The sequence below is a fragment of the Ylistrum balloti genome, unplaced genomic scaffold, assembly GCF_031769215.1.
Source record: "Ylistrum balloti isolate Yb309-2 unplaced genomic scaffold, AGI_CSIRO_Ybal_v1 Utg369850, whole genome shotgun sequence".
In the NCBI taxonomy this organism is placed as follows: domain Eukaryota; kingdom Metazoa; phylum Mollusca; class Bivalvia; order Pectinida; family Pectinidae; genus Ylistrum; species Ylistrum balloti.
In genome coordinates this window covers 1,796,408-1,818,497 of record NW_026782003.1, presented here as the reverse complement: position 1 = coordinate 1,818,497, position 22,090 = coordinate 1,796,408, and the positions used below count along the sequence as shown (strand labels likewise).

The window sequence follows — 22,090 nt, the reverse complement described above, 5'->3', positions numbered from 1 at the left end:
TTTTCTGATATCATATAGTGTAACTATATACTTTGAAGGTTGTGTCAAATCTGGTCTCTGTGATATGGGTCAAAGTAATTTCTTTCCGTTATGTTGTTTTTTTATTAATAAAACATTTAAATTTAATTTTCTAACATTTTTCTCTTATTTTCCTTAAATAATATCTAAAAATATCAGTACTGCAAAAAGACTACGCGAGACTATACTTTGTTTAATGGTTTGTGAAAATGAATTGTAAAATTTTGCAGGCCACGTTCAACAATTTTCATACGACTTCTTATCGATAACTAAAGATTGAGAATCATGATATTTGGTCAGGAGGATCCTGGGATAAAATCCGACAACGTTGAGGAAAGAAGTAGCCTCGATGACCTATATTCAAGCAACAAGGATCAGCTTTTTTAAGAGCTTTAAACAACTACTTCAGTAATGAACCAAAATTTGGCCGATAGGATCCCAAGTTTAAGCACAAATGGATTATTATGAACAATATTCTAGATCACGTGTGTCAAAAATGTCAAAATGTTATTTTTTCGTTTTTGACATTTTTGATTTTTTTAAGGTCGGAATACCAGGTGAGGTGAGCAGGTCCATCGGGATTTAAGTTCCGTTTTCCGTTTTAGGAAGCGATAGGGCGATAGGTCTCGTTAGTTTCTAGATCCGAAATAACAAAATGACACGTATTTGTCCCCATATCATACGGTACAAAAGGTTCTCAGGTAGCGAAAATGGCTGGAATAAGAGAGATAGATTTCCTTGAGATATGGTGGGACACTTGATATACCTTCCGGTTCCAAATAAAATATTAGTGTATTTACAAAATAACATCGTTCACTTCCGGTCCCACATGAAGGTTTTCCTACTTGATATCACATTAAACGATAACGTTAATAGCAATACCGGCAATCAGTCAATGACCGGTTGTCTGGTTTGGTATTAACTAATATTGCAAGGTGTTATTACGACATAAAAGATGATTAAATTGCTTGGTTTGAAAAAATCAATCACCCAAAGACGAAATAAACTGTAATAATATTCTAGTTTCATTTTGTAAAGAAAGATTCGTGTCTTGTTTGGATTATTGTGTCCGAATTTATAAAATGGGGCTTGAGGAGAAAAGGGACAAAGCAAATGAATAAAGTTTCACGTTCTGTTGGTAGAAATATGTAAGATAATCACCGGTCTCGCATTGTTGAAGTTGAAGTCCAAGATCTTGAGGTTTTGCTATGCACAATAGACATTTGTCAGAAATGACAAATGTACCACCAAAATATGTCAACATTAATCGGAAAGGTAATCATTTGCCATGAGATTTTTAAAATCTTAATTTAAAAAAAAAATAGTGTAAGAAGTAAATCATCATCAAATTCAAATTCAGTTGAGATCGAAGCAGTATGTGAAAATATAGATCGATTAACTCCTACAGAATCTAGTTTATAAGTAAAGTCGTTATATACAGGTTATTGACTCAGCTATTTGGAAAAAAGAGAGATAGCAATAATTGATAAGGAAAAGATGGTTGCTTGGCGCAAACTTGTCCAACTTTTACCAAACTAAAAGCTTATACAGTTTTGGAACAGTGGAATGCCACATCCACCCCGCTGCAAATGTAAAGAGTTTATACGTAATTTTGTTTGTTGTTTACATATTAATTTCCTGCATAATCGGACAATAACAAGTTAAATTTCAACCAATCAGAGTCTTCAACTAATAATAATTATAGACATCGATAGGCAACACCATCCATGTGACTAAGTTTCAGTTTCTAAAGACTAAGCTATGAGCCATTACACAAAAGTTTGTCTAAAGTGATTAATAAAATTTCTGAAAAAAAAGAAAAATCTACTTATGGTATCTAACATTCCTGTGTAGTTTCATAGAAATTGTGTGGAATAAGAGTTAATAAGAATTTTCCTGTGCGATTTTCAGTTCTTCGAACAGACAAGCAAAAGAACAGACAACAGACAAGCAAAGACATTTGGAGCTTGCTGACGGACGGGCTGCAGGAATCTGAAATAATGTCTATACAGCCGGAGTACATTGCAATTCCTTAGAGAGGTTCAAATAAGGAGGTTTTTTCTGATATAAGAAAATAAATTGTGATATAAAAAAAATTCGGACACATTTCCTATAAATCCAAAGTAATATTTTCGTTATTTTCTACACTGAAAATTTGATTTTTTGATTTTTAAGGCATGTTTTCTTATATCAAGAGTTGAAGATTTTGATATCAGAAAGCAAACACGATTTCTTAATCCTCTGGTATTAGTTAAGGGATTTTCTTTACATTAAAAACTAGATTTTTATATCAGTTGATATCATGATATATATAATTAACATAATTGATATCAAAAAATATTTTTTCGTGTAGATAACCAAATGGCACTTCTTTTTTTTTACCTATTTTCTGATATCAGAAACTGTAATTTTTCCGTTTTTTGTATCAAGACTGAATAGATTTTTTGACATTAGAAAATACTAAAACGGCGCATCATAGGCCTAGTTCTCTCTCTGGTTGCAATTATTTCTTTCCGTCATGGCCAATCAGAAAATTCTGGCCTAGGGGAGATAAATCCTACCAGAAACAGATCAGCTGATCAGTGCATGGCATTGCAGTGAGTAATACATAGTAAATCAGCTGACCGTGACAACAATTAGACAAGACGATACGTTCATAAAATCAGTACTTTGTATATATATATCTATAAGAATAGAATGAACCTGTCAGTTTATCTTGCAAATGTTGAATCAATCATTTAGTTTTTCGGAGAAAGTCGCTAAAAGCGCTTCCCTCGCAACGGAAACAGGAAAGGGAATCCCCGCGTGATCAGTCACATGACAATTGGTGACGTCATTAATGCCTGCCATCATGTTGGACATAACAGGAGCTTGAGTTCGTGCTTTTGAAAAGACTTTCTGGATTTTGAGTAAGTATTGTTGTTCAGCATGTTCGTGTATTTAGCACTTCTTGCGTGGGCCTATATTTAATTGAATTGTATGTCTTTTATTGTAACGTTCTTTCATAACGCTTAATACGTAGGCAGTGCCCGGGGGTCGCGATGTGTGTCAGGAAGATGTCCAGTTGTTGTGAAGAAGAACCTACCTGCTCACACAGGTGTGAATGGTTTTCCCATTATATTTAGGGAACATCGTATAACATATGGCACACGCCGCGACCTAATTTTGTCTTCTTTCCACTTTTTCTTCCTACAACAATACGACTGATCATGTGATGCAGATAGTTGGTGGTATTTTGAAATAGATGAATATTCACCTACACATGATTTCAGACATGTAGAGCGGTAATTTTATATTTTCCCCGATGAGTCCAGTACACCATTCAAGATCTGTTTTCCAGTCGCAAAGAAACATAATAGGTTCTCAAAATTTGAGTGAGTCCCAAACGAAAACATGATGCCAAGACTTGGATATTCGAGTCCCAAAAATCTTTGAAGATGATAGAAGTTAGAACCAGATGGTTACTGTGAAGGATTTATATTTTGTTATTTTAAGTTGAGTTGTGGGGCAACGCAATAACAATATGACAAAGATACAATAAGTATGATTAAGCACTTAACACATGCCGACAGGAAAAAAAGATTAAATCTCATGATATCTATTAAAAAGACCTTATTTCCAAATTAACATTGCTTCAATTTGATCACTTAAAGCACGGACTTAAATAATATACAAGTCCGTGCTTAAAGTAACAATTGAGATCCAAAGTTTTGAAAACATATTGTAGAGAAAGTACATCTTGTTATCGTTCACTGCAAAGTGAAGTACTGAACATTCCTGTGCATACCTTTAGTATTACGGTGTATGCATAGGCAAAATCCATTTCCCTGACTGTGTCAAACAGTACAGTAATGGTTAATCAAGTGTGTAATGTAGCTAGTTACGAAGGCGGAACAGACCTCATGTATCTTATAATCGCTGATCCACAGACGAAGAGTGTCGACCAGAACACAATTAAACATTAATCGTTTTGTAACAAATATGTTTACTTGCATGTGAATAAGGGATTTGATTTCAGTCAATGAATGTAGTGGTAATCTTGAAAAAGTCTCATTTCGATACATACTGATAAACGTCACTAGTCCAAATTTCTGTGTGTCAGCTCAGGTAAATAGTAATACCTGGCACTAGTTGCAATGTAGTGTTTGGGGTCCAGCTACAGTGATATTCTCTTTAGCTTAAAGGGACTAAATTATTAGATATTCATTTCATAATTGATAAAAAACATTATAACATTTAAATATCTGTTAAAAGTTGTGTACTTTCTCTTAATTATAATATTTTAAAGTTTGCATAACCTTTTGTTAATGTCAAAAAATCAAAATAAAATAGGAGCGACCTATCACTGATTCATATCATTATCGTTCAGAGAGTAAACAATGTCTTCGGACATGCAGTTTTGGGTGAAGATTAATTCAAATTCATTAATTTCGCTCTGTCGTGCATAAAGTGTGAAACGAGAGGTTATTAAACAAAAACAAGAATTGAAACATGACTGGCAAATTCAGTTTTGGCTAATTACATAATTATACATATTAAGAAATCATGTCAAAACAGGTTAAAACAAGGCTTTGAAAGGTCACATAGTTTGAATCTTATAATTTTGTGAAGAATTCAAAGTAATACAATGCTTGCCTGAAATCAAATGCACAGGAAAAAATAATGAAATCTAACCATTTTGTCCCTTTAATTGGTTGAGTATAAAACTATTAAGCAAAAAGTCTGGATTCATTCCCTAACAGAGTCATTGAAGGGACTTGGGGATTATTCTTAATGTTACTTAGCAAGCTTAAGTGTAAGCACAGGAAACTGGAGTTAGAGTTGGTGACAGTATGTAAACTGTTTGCCACATTATACTGCATGACTAGAGAAATCTTTTCTTCAGCTTAATAGGTTGAATGTAAGAATTATAAGCCATAGGTCCTGGGTTTGAAATTACTTCAGATTGATGCCAGTGGTATATTTTTCAATAATTGTAAGTTTTGTGTGCACTGATAACATTTACTAAATTTGATTTCTGAGTGTACTAGCTACTAGTACAGTGAGCAAAGATGCAATAACAAAGAATGTCCTTTCATACTAATGCATTACAAATCCTAGATTCTCATACTGTTGACATCACTATTGTAAAATATCCTTGTGAGGAGAGTTTAAAACCTGCTCCTCTTGAAAAGTATGTAATCTGCAGGATTTCCTTATCACAGAAGGACCTATTCATATATGATACTTTTGTTCCTTGAAAGATACACACAGGAAATACTTAAATTACTTAGAGTGTAAAAAGAAAAAAAAATATTTTCAGTCTCCTGCTCCTTAACGCTCCAATACACACATTATTTGACAAATTTATAAGATTCATGACATTTCTGAGAAAACTTCCTCATGATAATTATGCAAAGATAAGATTGAAACATGATTTAGTTGAGTGGTATCTGTTAAGAAACAAGTAGTGGTGATATCTAAGCAAATTATAAGTAGTTAATAAGAGTGGGTCCATTTCAAAAATACTAAACAATATTTACAAAGTTCACGAAAATTAAACATATGATCAATCTGCATATTCTAATGTACAAGTTGGTGTCTTTAGAGGTAATGTGCAAGGGCTCGCTGTATAGTTTGAATAGGATGTATTCATGTTTACAGTAAATACCAACCTTTCATGGAAACACCTAAACAACTTTCTGACTTTGGTTCATCAATGATCTTAAATACAAGTATGTTTACAAAAAGCAATTTCAACAACTTTATATATTAAAACAAGCTCATATTGTCTTGCAATTTCTCATTTAAGTTCATTTTTGCTATATCAACAGAAATACATTGACTTTTTTTTCTCATCATTTTTGTCAATGAAAGTTGTGTATATTGGGGCATTAAAACTGTACTTAGAATGTACATGTACTGTTGTTTCCCCCACTTTTCTCTAATGTAACTCAAGAACAGATTTTCCCTTGTATCAAATATTTGTTTCTTCTCTTGACACTATAAAGGGTAAGGAGTTAATTGCAACAAACTCAAGCTTCGCGGGTTTAGTAGCTGGTTAGACTTATTGTCGACCAGTTTCGCCTCCGGTCGAGGCTTCATCAGGACAATTTTAAAAATGAAGTACTTTTTTCGGGGTTCAACATAATTATAACGTAATATCAATGTGTATTGTTGTACGGGCAGATAAGCCTCTGAATTATTACGTATTTTATTATGTAGATATTCCGACAGTAGCCCTGCATACCCCTAGGTATCTAACCTCAAGTGAAGTACCACACTGAACCACACACTTACCTAGATAGCAATGTTTACTCTATATACCCCGTTTTTTCTCTTGACACTGTTGCTTCACTTCTCCAATTCACCAGGCTTTATATTTTCTTTTTACCAAGCAATAACTTATACTTGTCATAATGTACCAAGCTTATTGATTGATTGGTAAAATCAGTTGATATTATCTACCTGTACTGTAAGTGCTACCATTCTGTACCTACCATGTCTTTATTTACCGTACAATGGTCCCAGGTGAACATCGTTTCATAGGCATGGTGTAGTCATACTTTTGTATGAAATATTGGGCTACTTCTGTAGTTGTTTAGAAAAATCTATAGAGTATCTGTTTACATATCTGATGTGGAGTGTAAGCAACAATACACAAAGTTTACATAAGGGAATTGATAATTAACACTGATAGGGAAGTAAGGCATCAATTATATATGTCACGGTTGAATCTACTGTACTTATACTATCATTCTGCTGGTTGTCTATACACTTACCAGAATTAATCTCTCCTTCACTTGAGATGGTCCACTCTGCACTGTAATACAGGTAAATGTACGCTTTCTTTATCATTTCAAAAATAATCGTTACGTAATGTGTTTTTTAATTGGATGGTGGCCATCTCTTCGGTTGAGACAGGTGATCAACATCAACACTGAGATTTTCTTTTAATGACATGAATGACATGCTCAAATGTGTCATCCAGGTGTGAAGCTGAGCATGTGATAATGAAAATCTTTGTGATATATACTGATTCACTTTTCTCTGCTTCAAGTGAGCTTATCAGTGATAATAGAATGTAACTAATGTAGATTGTGGAAAATGTGTAAAGAACAGAATTTTTGTTTCTTTTGACGGTCATAGTTAATTGAAAAATGGGTACTTGTATCAAGTATCAGTTGTAAGTGCATCTTTGTAAAGTATTTTGTATTTAAGCAGTAGAACATCAACATTCTTCAGTGAGATCAAAATATAATTTACTCTGCCACCTCTATTTAGGTTATCCAACTACAAATGCTGCTGTTTTCATTCTGTAATGCCATTTATGGGATTATAATCTCTATGTTAAGACCACTTGTCTATAAAGGCCAATTTTCTCTGCTCCTTTGAGTGACCTTTATAGACAGGTTGGGCTGTAATCAGCCATTCTGTCTTTGGTAAAGAAGTAAAGGTAGTGTTGTAAGCAGGGTACCTTTTTTTTCGTACACAATGCTAATATCTTTATTTATTGTTGTTTCAGGCTTTTGTGTGTGTGGTAGACAAATCGCCATGGCTGCCAAAGCCAAGCTGCTGAAGGTGGTGTTGTTAGGAGATGGAGGTGTCGGCAAGAGCTCTCTGATGAACCGTTTTGTCAGCAATAAATTTGATGCACAGTCGTTCCACACAATTGGTGTGGAATTTCTTAACAAAGATGTGGAAGTGGATAATGAACTGTACAAGATGCAGATCTGGGATACTGCTGGACAAGAGCGATTCAAGTCTTTACGCACCCCATTCTACCGCGGGGCGGACTGCTGCCTCCTAACTTTTGCAGTTGATGATGTTCAGAGTTATCGTAATTTAAGTATGTGGAGAAAAGAGTTTCTGTATTATGCAGATATACAGGATGGGAACAGTTTTCCATTTGTGATTATAGGAAACAAAGTAGATGTAGAAAATCGTTTAGTTGGGAGTGAAGAGGCCAGGGAATGGTGTCAGGCAAATGGACGCATGCCTTACTTTGAAACCAGTGCAAAAGATTCCACCAATGTCAATGAAGCGTTTCGTGCTGCTGTTAAAAGACTTAAAGACCTTGAGGATGTCATTGAAAACAACACAAAACCTTCACACGGACCAACAGTGGACTTAGCACGGAAAGGCAAATCAAACAGCTCTGGTGGATGTTGTTAAAAGATTGATATAACCCAAGTCATCATATTTATATACAAAATTGTTTTTTCTATGAAGGCATGCATGTGAAGCTTGAAAATAGAGGGAGAGGTGTGACAATGGACATTTTGAAGGTATTGACAATGAAATAATCATGTGCTACATTGAAAGAGGGACCAATATTGTTCACATGATGGAACAAGGGCAGTGCAAGTTTTTAGTACCATGTCTGTATATACAGTAATAATATTGTCCACTGACATTGTGGATCAGTTTGTAAGCTGTGTCAAAATGACACAGACCACTTTGTTGTTCAGTGGTGTGTACACTGTGGGAACTGACTTTATGGTAGAGTGAGTAAGTTGTGTCTACGTGACACTGACCACTTGGTTCAATATGTACACTGGTCTATCTGACCTCATGGTTAAGTCTAGCCGTGTCTTCATGTGTCAGTGGTGTCTAACACTGACCATGACTCACTCTGTACACTGTGGGTACTGACCTGGTGGTAAAGTCTCCCATTTAAGCTGTGTCTACATAATACAGACCACTTCATTAAATCTGTACACTTTGGAAGCTGAGCTCATGGTCAAATCTGTAAACTGTATCTACCAGTATCAATGGTGTCTGTATGACACTGACCACTTGGTTCAGTCTCAGTACACTGGGTGTACTGACCTCGTGGTTAAATCTGTAAGCTATGTCTACAGTCTATACATCAAGGTATTGACATCATGGATCAGTCAGTACACTGTGTCTACAGGACACTGCATCACTTGAGTCAAGATTTAAAAGTATAAACACTGTTTACCAAATAGGAATTGTGAAATTAAGTAAGGGCACTAGTACTGCAGTGTTGACATGACTTTGACCGTGTACTTAGGTAGTTCTGTACTCCTGTTTGCATCAACTATTTCTTTTAAGATCATTTGAGTTTAGATGCTGTATTCAGCCAAATATGAATACTGTAAATGTACATATTTTAAAGATATTTTTTTCTGGATTCTTTCTTCTGCTGAAGGTATTGAACTCAATAAAAAATAGGATTTTACTTCTTGCATTTTCTGCATGTTTTCACTGATTTGCCAAAGAGTAATAAAGTGTTAAAATTTGATTGCACCAAATTAAGTACATGTTAGAATGGTGTGTTGTACTGACTATCATTGTAAATGTTGGTGGCTCGAAGTAATGCCATACCGGCAGAAGCATCTATCTCTATACATGTAGGAGGCCCCTTACTAGCAGTGCTCTACATATACTGTCTGTATATTTGTACATATTGGAGGCCCCGTACTAGCATTGCTGTGCTGAATGTATCTTTATACATATTGGAGGCCCCATACAAGCATTGTTATACTGCGTGTATATTTGTACACGTTGGTTGCGCCATTCAAGCTCACTTTTGCTGTTTGAACTTTAAAGTTAATCATGGCTTAAATCCAGTAGAATCTACAATAAAGATAGTGTTGATGCCTGGTACAGACAACAAAGGTAGTGTTGATGCCTGGTACAGACAACAAAGGTAGTGTTGCTGCCTGGTACAGAAATTAAGATAGTGTTGATGCCTGGTACAGACAACAAAGATAGTGTTGATGCCTGGTACAGACAATAAAGGTAGTGTTGATGCCTGGTACAGACAATAAAGGTAGTGTTGATGCCTGGTACAGACAATAAAGGTAGTGTTGATGCCTGGTACAGACAATAAAGGTAGTGTTGATGCCTGGTACAGACAATAAAGATAATATATATACCTAGAGTATATTGCCTGTTGTGTTGTAGCATGTATAAAGATGGCATGTGCTATCACAGTAGTGAAATATTACCAATACATAGCTGTGACTGCAATTATTTTACAGTTATATAATTTAAATAGCCAACCGTAAACATGCTTTATATACACAGTTATTTAGCTTCAAACTGAAGCATGTGTTTATAAACATATTTTATTGTCATAGTTAGAAGATGCATTCATTTATGTAACATCAGATGCTTTTGTCATCATCGAACATTTTTACTGGTTTTTAACACTGTTATGTTATAACTGAATGATAAAAAAAATATAAACATTTAACTTCCTAATGCAGTTTCTTCTTAGCTTCACAAGAAGTGTCTACAATTATGACGTTACAGTTGTCTAAGTCACATCTTTACTACAGGAGGTCAGGACTTATTGGGGAAGATTTGAAGGTGATCACCTCCCACCCTATAAGATATAGGCCATTTTTCAATTTTTCCACCCAAATAGGCATTGCTGTCAGATGCTGTTTCCTGGTTTTGTGGGTTTTTTGTGGATGATTGAGTGTCCAGATGGATTAGGACAATGCTATCCTAACAGTAGCACGATCTCAGTCAGAGTAGATATAAAGCATTATCATATACAAAATTGATTGATATTGCCAATTTGAATCTAGGTTTCATCTTCTTTGTGACAGATTCCGTCATGGATTTCCTTTGACAGTTGTTATGTACAAAGCATTATGGGATTCGAAGGCTAAATATAGCTATTAATTAACATGTTATCATTTTACCAGTTGTCGGACTAGTCCAATCGTATAAGGATTTCCTTTATCAGATATGTAATAAGACATTTTCTGAAACTTGCAGGAATATCATATTTAATCATGATATTTAGACAAAATTGAATTTGTACTTTGTACAATTCTATCGTAAAATGGACATGTTCTTCAGATGTGACCACCATTAAGACCCATTGCAAATGGCAAAACCTATACATTTAGATTCACATTTTCCAAACCCAGATTTTAATATATCAATATAATTTTTTTTTTAGTTGAAAATCCTTAAAGGTGCCTTTTTATGTAGCAGGATTACTCAATATAACAACTAGTAAGCCTAAAGTGTAAAAGTAACCTTATTAGTTGCTGTGTGTAATGTTAAATTTTGTAGTAGAATGACCCCTCTTAAAGATTCAACATTACCAAAGTTAAAGTTGAGAACAACAGTTAAAGAAAAAGGAGAAAGAAAGAAAAGATAACCCTGGGAAGATATTTTTATTGGAAACATTTTTTGCAGTTTCTACAGATACTTGTCAATGTCAGATGTTTTAATTCATCAATCAAATAGGTTTTAATTTATTATTTATATGTTTGGTTAACATGCTGTGTGTTAATGCAGTTTAATAATACATCATATGTGATAAGTAAAAATCTAATGTTGAATTTGCTTATTAATTATTGATAGGATTCAATGAAAACGGAAACAGAAAAATAACTTTTTTTTTATATAGTTTCATCATAAATACATATCTTTTAATTTGGTTGAACGATAACAATGCCAAAAAAATCCTGTGAATTCTTGAGATGATATGGATGTGGTTTTGTATCAATGATTGTGATGTAGGAGAATTGTGATATTTCAAGTTCTAATATATATCTATAAATTTACACAAAATGTAACACTTCTAATTAGTCAGATCTCCTGATGCTTTACAATATATATATATATATATATACATATATCTGAATATAGTTGACTTATGAAATGAAAAATAACACCAGCTTTATATTACATTTAGAGAACACTTGATCTCATTAAAGGGATATTGTGAGGACATGTAAGTAGTTCTACCAGATGTGATGACATTGTAGCTCTGTACTGTATGTTATGCCATTGTGGCACTGTACTGTATGTGATGACATTGTGGCACTGTACTGTATGTGATGACATTGTGGCTCTGTACTGTATGTGATGACATTGTGGCTCCATACTGTATGTGATGACATTGTGGCACTGTACTGTATGTGATGACATTGTGGCTCTGTACTGTATGTGATGACATTGTGGCACTGTACTGTATGTGATGACATTGTGGCTCTGTACTGTATGTGTTGACATTGTGGCTCCATACTGTATGTGATGACATTGTGGCTCCATACTGTATGTGATGACATTGTAGCTCTGTACTGTATGTGATGACATTGTGGCTCCATACTAGATGAGATGACATTGTGGTCCTGTAACAGATATGATGGCATTATGGTTTTCTTGGGGTCATTTTGGCTTCATGCCAGATGTGATGACATTGTGGCTTTATACCAGATTAGGTGTCATTGAGACTGACCCTGTTTCTTCCTTGTAATTACAGAAATAAGTTCCTCTTAAACTAAAAGACAACTCCTAACAGTCACCAAACTATAACTATCAGTACTCCCGTTATCTCCAACTAACACTCAGCAAACTGCCTTCCTTTCTAGTGGCAGGGAAAACTCTTAGAACAACAGTCAATTTCAACCTTTATCATTGATCATCCTTCTAGTGAAAGTTACTATTCCAGGTTAACATCCTTTTACCCTCCAACACTGACCTGACATTATCTCACGTGCTACTGTCATTGTTCAGAATGTCAAAACAGTTTTTATAGAAAGTATACAGCATCATAATGACGATAGACACTCACTGTCACTGGCTACAACGTCATAGTTCAGGACTCCAGAATAACTTTTATACTTAGTATATACAGCGTTGCTGGGATAGTAGATACTCTCATTGGCTACAACGTCATAGTTCAGGACTCCAGAATAACTTTTATACTTAGTATATACAGCGTTGCTGGGATAGTAGATACTCTCACTGGCTACAACGTCATAGTTCAGGACTCCAGAATAACTTTTATACTTCGTATATACAGCGTTGTTGGGATAGTAGATACTCTCACTGGCTACAACGTCATAGTTCAGGACTCCAGAATAACTTTTATACTTCGTATATACAGCGTTGCTGGGATAGTAGATACTCTCACTGGCTACAACGTCATAGTTCAGGACTCCAGAATAACTTTTATACTTCGTATATACAGCGTTGCTGGGATAGTAGATACTCTCACTGGCTACAACGTCATAGTTCAGGACTCCAGAATAACTTTTATACTTAGTATATACAGCGTTGCTGGGATAGTAGATACTCTCACTGGCTACAACGTCATAGTTCAGGACTCCAGAATAACTTTTATACTTAGTATATACAGCGTTGCTGGGATAGTAGATACTCTCACTGGCTACAACGTCATAGTTCAGGACTCCAGAATAACTTTTATACTTCGTATATACAGCGTTGTTGGGATAGTAGATACTCTCACTGGCTACAACGTCATAGTTCAGGACTCCAGAATAACTTTTATACTTCGTATATACAGCGTTGCTGGGATAGTAGATACTCTCATTGGCTACAACGTCATAGTTCAGGACTCCAGAATAACTTTTATACTTCGTATATACAGCGTTGTTGGGATAGTAGATACTCTCACTGGCTACAATGTCATAGTTCAGGACTCCAGAATAACTTTTATACTTAGTATATACAGCGTTGCTGGGATAGTAGATACTCTCACTGGCTACAACGTCATAGTTCAGGACTCCAGAATAACTTTTATACTTAGTATATACAGCGTTGCTGGGATAGTAGATACTCTCACTGGCTACAACGTCATAGTTCAGGACTCCAGAATAACTTTTATACTTCGTATATACAGCGTTGTTGGGATAGTAGATACTCTCACTGGCTACAACGTCATAGTTCAGGACTCCAGAATAACTTTTATACTTCGTATATACAGCGTTGTTGGGATAGTAGATACTCTCACTGGCTACAACGTCATAGTTCAGGACTCCAGAATAACTTTTATACTTAGTATATGCAGTGTTGTTGGGATAGTAGATACTCTCACTGGCTACAACGTCATAGTTCAGGACTCCAGAATAACTTTTATACTTCGTATATACAGCGTTGTTGGGATAGTAGATACTCTCACTGGCTACAACGTCATAGTTCAGGACTCCAGAATAACTTTTATACTTAGTATATGCAGTGTTGTTGGGATAGTAGATACTCTCACTGGCTACAACGTCATAGTTCAGGACTCCAGAATAACTTTTATACTTAGTATACAGGGTTGTCGGGATAGTCGATATTGTCACTGGCAACATCAGCATTGTTCAGGAGGTCAAAACAATTTTATTAAGTTTCGTCAAGACAGTAGAGACTCACTCTGACCAACTACAATGTCGTAATGCAGGACATGGAAACAGTTTTGACACAAAGTACAGCATCGTCACCTTCTATCATTCACTTTATAAGAAATTAAATTCATAAGAAAGATTATGGGTAGAAAGTTAGCTAGACATCTTGATGATTCTAAATTCATTTCTGACATATACAACACATTACATTATGGGTTGAATGTACTGAATTTATATATATATCTGTTCAAGTTATTTATAACTTAAGGATTTCAACTTGATTTTAACATGTTTACATGTAGTTAGAAAATTGTTTTTCAGTATCATTTAAAATGTAATGCAATGAAGTATGAGTCATTATGTCTACTAGTCCTTGTGTAAAATGAGTTGAAATAAAAAAATTAATTAATTACTACTTTTTTGAGAATGTTAGTATAGGTATTGGTACTAATGATTATTTGATGTTTATAAAGTAGAAACAAATAGATTCCAGATTGTGAAATAGTGAATTATTAGATTACCTCAAACATAAATTATTTGTTAGATAACCTCCAGTAATAAATTGTAATATTGATTTAGAGCAAGTTGTGTGGTGAAAGTGCTGTTTATGTGTGATGTACTGGAATGTAATACTCCACTGTTTTATAAAGATCATGGCGTCTTACCACATGTAGACAGATTTATAGAATACAGCACATGGTTTCTGTATTGCAAGATCTGTATGTGAAGCATTAATGGTAGAATACAACACACAATTTATGTGTTATTGGTAGATTTTGGCAAATGATTTCTGTCAGATACAGGTACTGTTTTTTAGAGTAGAATATGGCACAGGATTTCAGTATTTCTGTGTTAATTGTAGAATATGACACATTATTTCTGTATTTCTGTGTTAGTGGTTGAATACGGCCCATGATTTCTGTATTTCTGTGTTAATTGTAGAATACGGCACGTGATTTCTGTGTTAATGGTGCAATAAGGACATAATTTCTGTATTTCTGTGTTAATGGGAGAATACATCCCATGATTTCTGTATTTCTGTGTTAATGGGAGAATACATCCCATGATTTCTGTATTTCTGTGTTAATGGTAGAATCAGCACATGATTTCTGTATTTCTGTGTTAATGGTAGAATACAGCAAATGATTTCTGTGTTAATGGTAGAATACGGCACATGATTTCAGTATTTCTGTGTTAATGGTAGAATACGGCACATGATTTCTATATTTCTGTGTTAACGTAGAATATGGCATGATTTCTGGATTTCTGTGTTAATGGTAGAATACGGCACATGATTTCTGTATTTCTGTCTTAATGTAGAATACAGCACATGATTTCTCTATTTCTGTGTTAATGTAGAATACAGCACATGATTTCTGTATTTCTGTGTTAATGGTAGAATATAGTACATGATTTCTGTATTTCTGTGTTAATGGTAGGATATAATACATGATTTCTGTGAGATACTTTGCTGTGTGAAGAAGTTTATTATACCCTTCATGATATTTAGTACATAGGAAGTTTGTTACCTCTTGTTCCTGCTATTTACTAACTAAACAAGGATTCTCCGACTTTCCTTATATATATATAGTTGATATAATCCTTTTTATAAGGGCATAAGGAGACTGTATAAGGCAAACTCACTCCTGTATACCTCCATTCATACAAAATAGAATATTTTACTGTTGGTTGGTTGGGTTGGGTTGGTTGGTGAACAGGTCTCCATGACTCATCCGGTTGCCGGGCATTATTTCTATATTTTACTGTTGTTCACAGCTTAGCCAATCAGTAATGTGCCTTTAACTTGAGCTGCTAGTGATAGTAAAAGGAAGAGAATACAAAGTCAGTAAAAGCTAGTCAGTACCTGATTCAAACCATTATTAAGGTGAATGATTTCAATAAATTTTAAAAGAGATATTGTTCACATATTTTTGGTAACACATCTGTTCCAACATTTTACAGGTGCAAAAGTCAAATTATGGATTTTTTTTCATATTCTTTTTTCTTTTATATAGATAAAGAAATGCTGAAAATTTGAGAATTCTGTATTGTTTTACTGATCTGATGGAAAAGTTCATTATTGTTATAAAGATGACCTGAATGTCTATAGTGTACCTAGCTTGTTAGTTACATATGTTTCTTTACTATGTGGCATCTTATGTAGACATACCAACAGATTTAATTGATGAAGTTAAACAAATCCTTACAGAGAAAAATATTATAGATGGAACCCTTTTTATGTGTATGTTTATTATCAGTTTTGTATCGAACAAATGTGTACATGGCTTTGCTGCAGCGTAGAATTTTCAATGGCAGAACTAAAGTTGTCAAGATGAATGTGTACCTACAGAGTTACTCTGCTAAGAAGACAAAGGTGTTCATGTAGCTGTCGTGTAAAAATCAGCTATGGGTTTTACACCTGTATAACACACTAACCAGTATATTTTTCTTTGTCTTAATTCTTATTGTGTCATACACAAAAAAAAAAAAAAATCTTGTGTGAAATTCTTTTCTTACAGTCACAAGACACTGAGGAGACGTGAAATGTTTTTGTGTTTGAAAATTATTTCCTAGTCCTGTGACTAGGAATATTTATATATATATATCCAGACCTACATCGTTTTCTTTGTTACACCCACCAGGCACTGATTTAAGGTCTGAATAATACAAGATTGAAATAAAAACTTCTAATATTGGTCTCTTGTCTGATGAGTTATGGTTTCAAAATATTTAAAGTAATGTGTAACTGGTGCGTTGATGTTGTCATTACATGCTGTAAAATAAGAAAGAAAGAAAAATTGAAGTTAACAAAACATGATTAATGGTCAAGGTGTTTTTCTAACTTCTGCAATATTTTGGATGATATATTCTATCTTAAACTATTAGATTAAGTATATCTCAATTACAGATACGTATTGGTTATAAAGTTTAAATGTTGCCATGGTTATGAACACATTATCCAGTTATTTGCTTGTTATTATCATAGTGACAAATTGTCTGTGATCTATATTTGTGTCACAACGACGTACATAGATTGTATTTTGCAATATAATTCAAACAAAAAAATTGCCTCCTAACAAATTCTTTTTTAGTAAGAGTAATCTTCGACCAAATTTTAGAGGGCTAATGGTAGATACAAAAAAAAAACAATAGAAGAAAATCTCATTAGATAGTTTGAATTAACAAAGAGTAGGAACAAACTGAATCCACCATATAAGGAAAAACGTTCACTACATGTACACAATTTACAGCCTGTCGTGACTCCCAACTCTGAAGTATGAATTCAGTTTAATGTGACCCTGTTTTGATAGAATGTTTATTGAATGGATTTTGTACTATTAATAAGTTGTGACTGCTGAACAGAAAAAGGAATTCTCAGAAAGAGTGCATATCTTTGTAAATGCTTATCACCAGAACCAAATTTCAACATTTGGAGAAAATTCAAGCAATACCATAAAACAAATGAATAGATGTTCTATCACAACCAGTCAGAAAATTTATGTGACATTCCTCTGACCACAGTGTCACCTTGTCTGACAAATAACCTGTGTAAATTATACCAGTATGAAATGGTAATGAAATCAAAGATGGTGAAATCTAATATGCATAAAGATGGAAAATAAATGATGGATAGACCATTGGGAAAACAGGTTGAATTTGTGATCTTCCCTTCTACATTAGATGGTTACGCTGTACTATCACATGGAAGTTGATTCAGCTATGCTTTGTTTGAAACCTGTTCATAGTCTATGGACCTCCTTGTCCTCCTTAGTACCTGCCTACTGGGGTGTATCCAGATGGCTTTGACTTAAAAAGGGTTTTTCTGTATCTACACATTATTTCATTCACCAGCATGGAAAACAAATACAGTGGACATGTATACTCACATTACCGGTGGACGTTTCCGGTGTCGGCAAAGATTACTTGGTCAAATTCCAAAATTACTTTAGTATGTAGTTCATATTTCGTTGTGTTTTTAAATTCGTGGATTTGCTCATCAACGAAAACAACGAAAATTGGACCCCCATGAAATAAAATGAACCCACAGTATCTCAGGTCCTACTTCAATTTTAGGTCCCTTATGTATCTTCAAACAACTTCTCCTAATTAACCAAAAGGCCTAGTGTCATTTATTTAGCTATTTTGCCACCCTGGGTTGAAGACTTTCAAGTTTATTTAAATGAATGACCTTGGCCCATTCAATTTCTAAGATTACATGGATCAAAATGTGTTCAAATCTTCAACAACATTCAGTTAATTAACAACTGAAGGTCATGATATTGGACCATTCATCTGTAGGAATGAAGAGGTATTTAGTTTGTTCAAATACATGACCTTGATTCAATTTTAAAGACATAGGTGTTAGACATGTTGAAATTATAAGGGCTTTGAAAAACGTCTTCATAAAAAGGGTCCATTTGGCCTCTTCTGCATACTACAATTTCTAACCCTTAGCAAGGTTTTCAATTTCTAGCAATATGTTAAGTATATGCTGATATCTTTGCTTAAGAAAGATCCTGAATTTGAATTTTGGAATCTCTTTTCCTATCGCTTGTCAAAAGGGCAAATGATATTAGATACTTGAGTGCAATGTTGTTACAAGTCCTTTTCAACAACTTCTCAATAACCAAGAAGCCAAAATTGAAGAGATTGGGCCAATAGCATGCTGTGGTGAAAACAGTTTGGATTTTCCTAAATGAATTAATTTGACTCCTAGGTCAAAGGGTCAAATTGTTCTTTTCACAATGTTTAAGTGACTGAGGTGTCAAATGTGTTAAGTACCTACAACTTCAGAAGAAGAACTAGAAAACTGAGGGTTGTTTTAGGAAAATATTAAGTCAATACTTAAAGTTACAATATATATATCCATTCCAGGGTTTACAGACACAAAAATAACAAAAAGCATTCAGTTTGTCAGCCTAAAAACTTTCATCACTTCCATTGGCATATTGTAGTTTTTCCGATACCACCGCAACAAAAGAAACATTTTTAAAAATATTTTACATACACATCTATTTATTCATCATTTGCTTAATGAAAAATCCTGGTGTTTATTCTGCTGAGACTCCATAAAACAAAACCTCAAATGTTTTGTTATAAGGACTATATTTCAAACAGACTTTAATTCCAGGGGAGGGGCTGGTCATTTTAAAACTTGCGGAATTCAATGTATGATGATGATGCTACGCGGGAGTCCCTTATTCATAATGTCAGTGTGCACATGTATAATGATTACACAGAGTATGAAGTTTTTCGCGTACGGGAAGAATTTTTATTAACTACATCTACCAAATAAAGACGTAAAACACAGAAAGAGACTAAGGGTCATGAAATGTAACTATACAAAAAGCCTTGTAGAAATGAAGGGTTATAATTGATTAACTGAATTCACCTTTACTTTCAAAGTTACAGCTTATGTTAAATGTTTAATATCCAACGACTTCTTTTGATTTATAGTGTCCTCTGGTCATGGTATTAAGCTGATAGTATGTCAACCTTAAAAGATATCAGATTAGTCAAGATCGTTCATTAAGTAAATTCAATTGAATGACCTTGACTTACTCTCATGAGAAAATGTGACAAAATTTTTTTGACAAATATATGTACCGTCGATATGCTCTGATTAATTGTGATCAGAGTCATAATTACAAATTATCAACCTTGATCCACTTGTAGGTTTAGAGGTCAATTGTATAATTACCATATTAATCACATAATAAGCCAATGCTTGATAAAAATCCCATCTACATACATGTTTATTGGTTTTAAGTAAAATCAGAAATCAATGCTACCGAATCGTCGTGTAACATGTTCTTGCCTTTAATCTTAAATAAGAAGGTAATAGTGCAATTTGTTCTTGTCATTAAAAATTATTGATTTATGATACTATTTTTCTTACACGTCTCTGCTATATGTTTTATGCAAACCACATCTGTTGCATATCATTAAGATAATATTCATGATTATATAAATTGTAACTATATTATTAGTAAATGAATTATTATCGACGCTACTCTTTATCGCTTCTAATATGGATTCAGAGCCCGGAAAATATTATTCCGGTCGTCGTTTCCTTCCGCAGTGCTGTATTGTAAACTTCCGGTTGTAAATTGGGTGTTTTCGAAAACAATCGTTCTGTTGTTTTGGTAAGTATAAAATGTAGATGCACTCCTCATGAGATATTTTCCATTTTCAGCGTATTAGTATTTGTTCATTACGTTTATTGTTGTTGTTTCATGGTAGACTTGTATTGAATCTTTTTTTTAATGACGAACCTTTCACGACTCCAGGAGATGGTGATGATTATCAAGATCAGAAAGGGGCAGGGACTATTTGTGCCCCAGTGATGTTTATCTAGATCAGGAAGGGGCAGGGACTATATGTTTCCCAGTGATGTTTATCGCGATCAGGAAGGGGCAGGGACTATATGTTTCCCAGTGATGTTTATCTAGATCAGGAAGGGGCAGGGACTATATGTTTCCCAGTGATGTTTATCGCGATCAGGAAGGGGTAGGGACTATTTGTGCCCCAGTGATGTTTATCGCGATCAGGAAGGGGCAGGGACTATATGTTTCCCAGTGATGTTTATCTAGATCAGGAAGGGGCAGGGACTATATGTTTCCCAGTGATGTTTATCTAGATCAGGAAGGGGCAGGGACTATATGTTTCCCAGTGATGTTTATCGCGATCAGGAAGGGGCAGGGACTATATGTTTCCCAGTGATGTTTATCTAGATCAGGAAGGGGCAGGGACTATATGTTTCCCAGTGATGTTTATCGCGATCAGGAAGGGGCAGGGACTATATGTTTCCCAGTGATGTTTATCTAGATCAGGAAGGGGCAGGGACTATATGTTTCCCAGTGATGTTTATCGCGATCAGGAAGGGGCAGGGACTATATGTTTCCCAGTGATGTTTATCTAGATCAGGAAGGGGCAGGGACTATTTGTGCCCCAGTGATGTTTATCGCGATCAGGAAGGGGCAGGGACTATATGTTTCCCAGTGATGTTTATCGCGATCAGGAAGGGGCAGGGACTATATGTTTCCCAGTGATGTTTATCTAGATCAGGAAGGGGCAGGGACTATTTGTGCCCCAGTGATATTTATCGAGATCAGGAAGGGGCAGGAACTATTTTTTATCAGTCTCTCAAAAACCTTCATTTGGACTCTAAAATTGACAAAGGACCTCAAAATTTAATAAAGTTTTACAATATTCCATTCATGATGCGAGTCCCAAGACTCTTAAAGTTCATAAAAGTGAGGGTCCCACGGAATATAATATCTGCAGGATGTTTCTACAGACTTGCCCTGTTAAATAGCAGATATATAATACGCACTTCCTTTCCTTACTTAAGTGGTACATTGCTATTGCAAGCCACTATCATGAAAAGTATAGGACTTATTTCATGTGGAGAAAGACATCTGCAATGTTATTTGTATCCACAGGTTGGACACTAATCTTAACTGCAATGTTGTAGCTCTGACAACATTACAATTTTTTCTTAATAATTGTACTAATTGGATACAACCATGCATATGGATAGTTTTTCTTTTTTATTTTGAAAATGAAAAAAAAAGTGTTTCTATTTCCAATTATCTTAAATTCGATTAGCAAATGTATTACTCAAACCAGTACCTGTCATTTAAATCAAGGACTTCTACACATACCTATATGTGGCATTGTGCCCAACCTGATCAATACTCGATGAACAGATACCTTGCTATCTAATCATGAGTGACTTGTAATACACATAAGAAGTTGATCATATATCACTTTTTCTGATAAAAAATCAATAAGTTTCAATATTTCTAATATCAATGTATATGATAATTTATTACATTTATCACAGTTTTTTTTTATTCATGAAAACATGAGGAATTAAATTTGATTTTCTCTTCACTTAGAACATTAATAGAGGTTTGGTGTTACTATGTTAATCTGTTGTTTCATTAAGGTGATACAAG

General features: G+C 34.5%; 1 protein-coding gene across 1 annotated transcript; it reads left to right on the top strand.

The window, feature by feature from the left end:
* The first annotated feature begins 2,866 nt into the window (after positions 1-2,866).
* On the top strand, positions 2,867-11,220 carry LOC132545589 (ras-related protein Rab-9A-like). The gene is made up of 2 exons (XM_060209280.1): positions 2,867-2,927; positions 7,523-11,220. The coding sequence occupies exon 2, from the start codon at positions 7,552-7,554 to the stop codon at positions 8,170-8,172; it is 621 nt and encodes a 206-aa protein (XP_060065263.1). The 5' UTR covers positions 2,867-2,927; positions 7,523-7,551; the 3' UTR covers positions 8,173-11,220.
* Positions 11,221-22,090: the final 10,870 nt, after the last annotated feature.